At 48.5% G+C, this 2500-nt stretch overlaps 1 protein-coding gene across 1 annotated transcript in view; it reads right to left on the reverse strand.

The window, feature by feature from the left end:
* Positions 1-28: 28 nt before the first annotated feature.
* The window catches only part of LOC125044550 (filaggrin-like), a 9778-nt gene continuing 7306 nt past the window's right edge, over positions 29-2500 (reverse strand). The window contains exon 4 of the mRNA XM_047641246.1: positions 29-1196. Within this exon, the coding sequence (XP_047497202.1) occupies positions 155-1196 (1042 nt within the window). The 3' untranslated portion in view covers positions 29-154. The remainder of the gene's footprint in view (positions 1197-2500) is intronic.

Below are 2500 nucleotides of genomic sequence, written 5' to 3' on the forward strand. Positions count from 1 at the left end.
AAAGAATAGAAGGCAAAGGAAGAAAAAAGAAGAAGAAGAAGAACGAGAAAAAGAAAAGAATAGAAGGCAAAGGAAGAAAAAAGAAGAAGAAGAAGAACGAGAAAAAGAAAAGAATAGAAGGCAAAGGATGGGAAAAAAAGAAGAAGATTAAACATTAAAACTCTGCGTCAATAAAAAGATCCTCGCGCATTCCAGAACCTTCTTCTTCGCCGGAGCCTTTTTCATCTGGCGGGAAGAAATCGGGGAAAGGAATGGAAGAAGGAGAGGGAGGAGAGAGGGAGGATTCCCCTGAAGATTCCTCCGAGGATTCTTCTGATTCTTCCGAGGTTTCACTTGAGGATTCCTTCGAGGACTCTTCTGAGGACTCTTCCGAGGATTCCTCCGAGGATTCCTCCGAGGACTCTTCCGATGATTCTTCAAAGGATTCATCCGAGGATTCACTCGAGGATTCCTCCGAGGATTCTTCTGATTCTTCTGAGGACTCTTCTGAGGATTCTTCCGATGATTCCTCCGAGGATTCTTCTGATTCTTCCGAGGTTTCATTTGAGGATTCCTCCGAGGACTCTTCCGATGATTCTTCAAAGGATTCATCCGAGGATTCACTCGAGGATTCCTTCGAGGACTCTTCTGATTCTTCTGAGGACTCTTCTGAGGATTCTTCCGAGGATTCCTCTGAGGACTCTTCCGAGGACTCTTCCGTGGATTCTTCGTCTCCGTTTTCTTCGCTTCCATCGCCGTTTTCTTTGCCATGCCCGCCATGGCACCCGAAATATTCATGATAATGCCCTTCATAAACTCCATGATGACTCCCGGGACCTCCATGATGCCCAAAATGATGCCCATGATGACTCCCAGGACTTCCATGATGCCCAAAATGATGCCCATGATGATTCCCGGGACTTCCATGATGCCCATGATGGCTCCCGGGACTTCCATGATGCCCAGAATGATGCCCATGATGACTCCCAGGACCTCCATGATGCCCAGAATATCCATGGTACCCATCAGAATGGTCAACATGCCCACCATGCCCACCATGATGCTCGCCGTGACCTCTGCGATGCCCACCATCCTCACCATGATGAAATCCCTGTTGACGAGGGTCGTGCTGACAGACGGTGTGTTTTCCCTCCCAGCAATACGCGTCACTCAGATAGAAGTAGAATTCGGGTGTCATGGCGGCGCACAGATACGTCCTGAGGAAGGGAGGGAGGAAGGGGCGCATTAGCTAGCGAAAAAAAAGGGAGAAGAAAGATGTTTGTGTGTATAAGTGTGTGTATGTGTGTGTGTGTGTGTGTGTTTATATATATATATATATATATATATATACATACACATACACATTTATACATACACATATATATGTATACTTATATATCATCATCAGGGGGATAACGCCGACGGGGGCGCATGGCCGCATCCAGCCACGGGTTTCTAACATGGCGGTTCTACAGGTAGGCCTTCAGCCCATCTCTAACTCCTCGCGACAGGATTGCTCGACTTGCCCATGACCTCCTAGGTCGTCCCATGGGTCTTCTCCACCCAGGATTGTCTCGCAAAGAGATTCATCCACAGGGAAACGAGCTAGGTTCCTATATTGCCTGAGTTGGCGGTCCCGGATTAGGCAAGTGACAGGTCCCATGCCAGTCTCATGGTGTAGCCGTCGGTTGGACACATGGTCCTGCCAACTGTACCTTATGATCCAGTGTAGGGACTTGTTACAAAAGGCATCAAGACGAGACTGTAAGGCACTAGGTAGCGTCAAGGTTTCGCTACCATACAGCAAAACTGGTAGTATCAAAGCCTTGAAGACACGTACCTTGGTCCTTCTGCATAGGTATCTACATCCCCAAATGCTCTTGTTGATCAAGTTCATGACTCCTGCTGCCAGACCAATCCATCTACTGACTTCTTGGTCTGACAGCCCAGAGACATGCACTATGCTACCAAGGGCTTCGCCTCATTGCTAAATGCATGATCTGAGATGATCTGTCTATCCACTGAGTGGGCTGCAGTCATCTACGAGGAGGGTTTAGAGTTCAGTTTTCTCAGGGCTTGGTAGGCTGAAGGTCATTTACCAAGAAATGGCCTTCAGCTTCCTCAGCAAGGTTCCTGATGAATTGGTCCTTGTCCATTCTTAGCAGTGTCTGAGGCCTACGCACCAAGGAAAGACATACATTTTGACTGCCATTCAGCCGAGCCATACAACATGCTTTTGTGGCCTCTAGTGAGATGAAATTCTGCCTTGCCCTCGGGCGTTCGACAATGAACTCCTGCACTGCTTCGAGAGTTTCTCGCTTGAGGGGCTCCCCAGAGCTACTGGGTCTGTCAGGTTTTCGAGTTCTATGAACCGATCAGAGAATGCCGTGGCGTGGCCAACCCCCTCAATCTGTCCAGTTGAAACACCCTAGAGTGGCTACTGGAGGGACAAGGAGTTTTGAAGTGGATCCATAGGGTAGCCACAACCAGCCTATGGTCAGTGCCACAGAATACGGCACTA

The sequence above is a fragment of the Penaeus chinensis genome, chromosome 36 (assembly GCF_019202785.1).
Source record: "Penaeus chinensis breed Huanghai No. 1 chromosome 36, ASM1920278v2, whole genome shotgun sequence".
Taxonomy (NCBI): domain Eukaryota; kingdom Metazoa; phylum Arthropoda; class Malacostraca; order Decapoda; family Penaeidae; genus Penaeus; species Penaeus chinensis.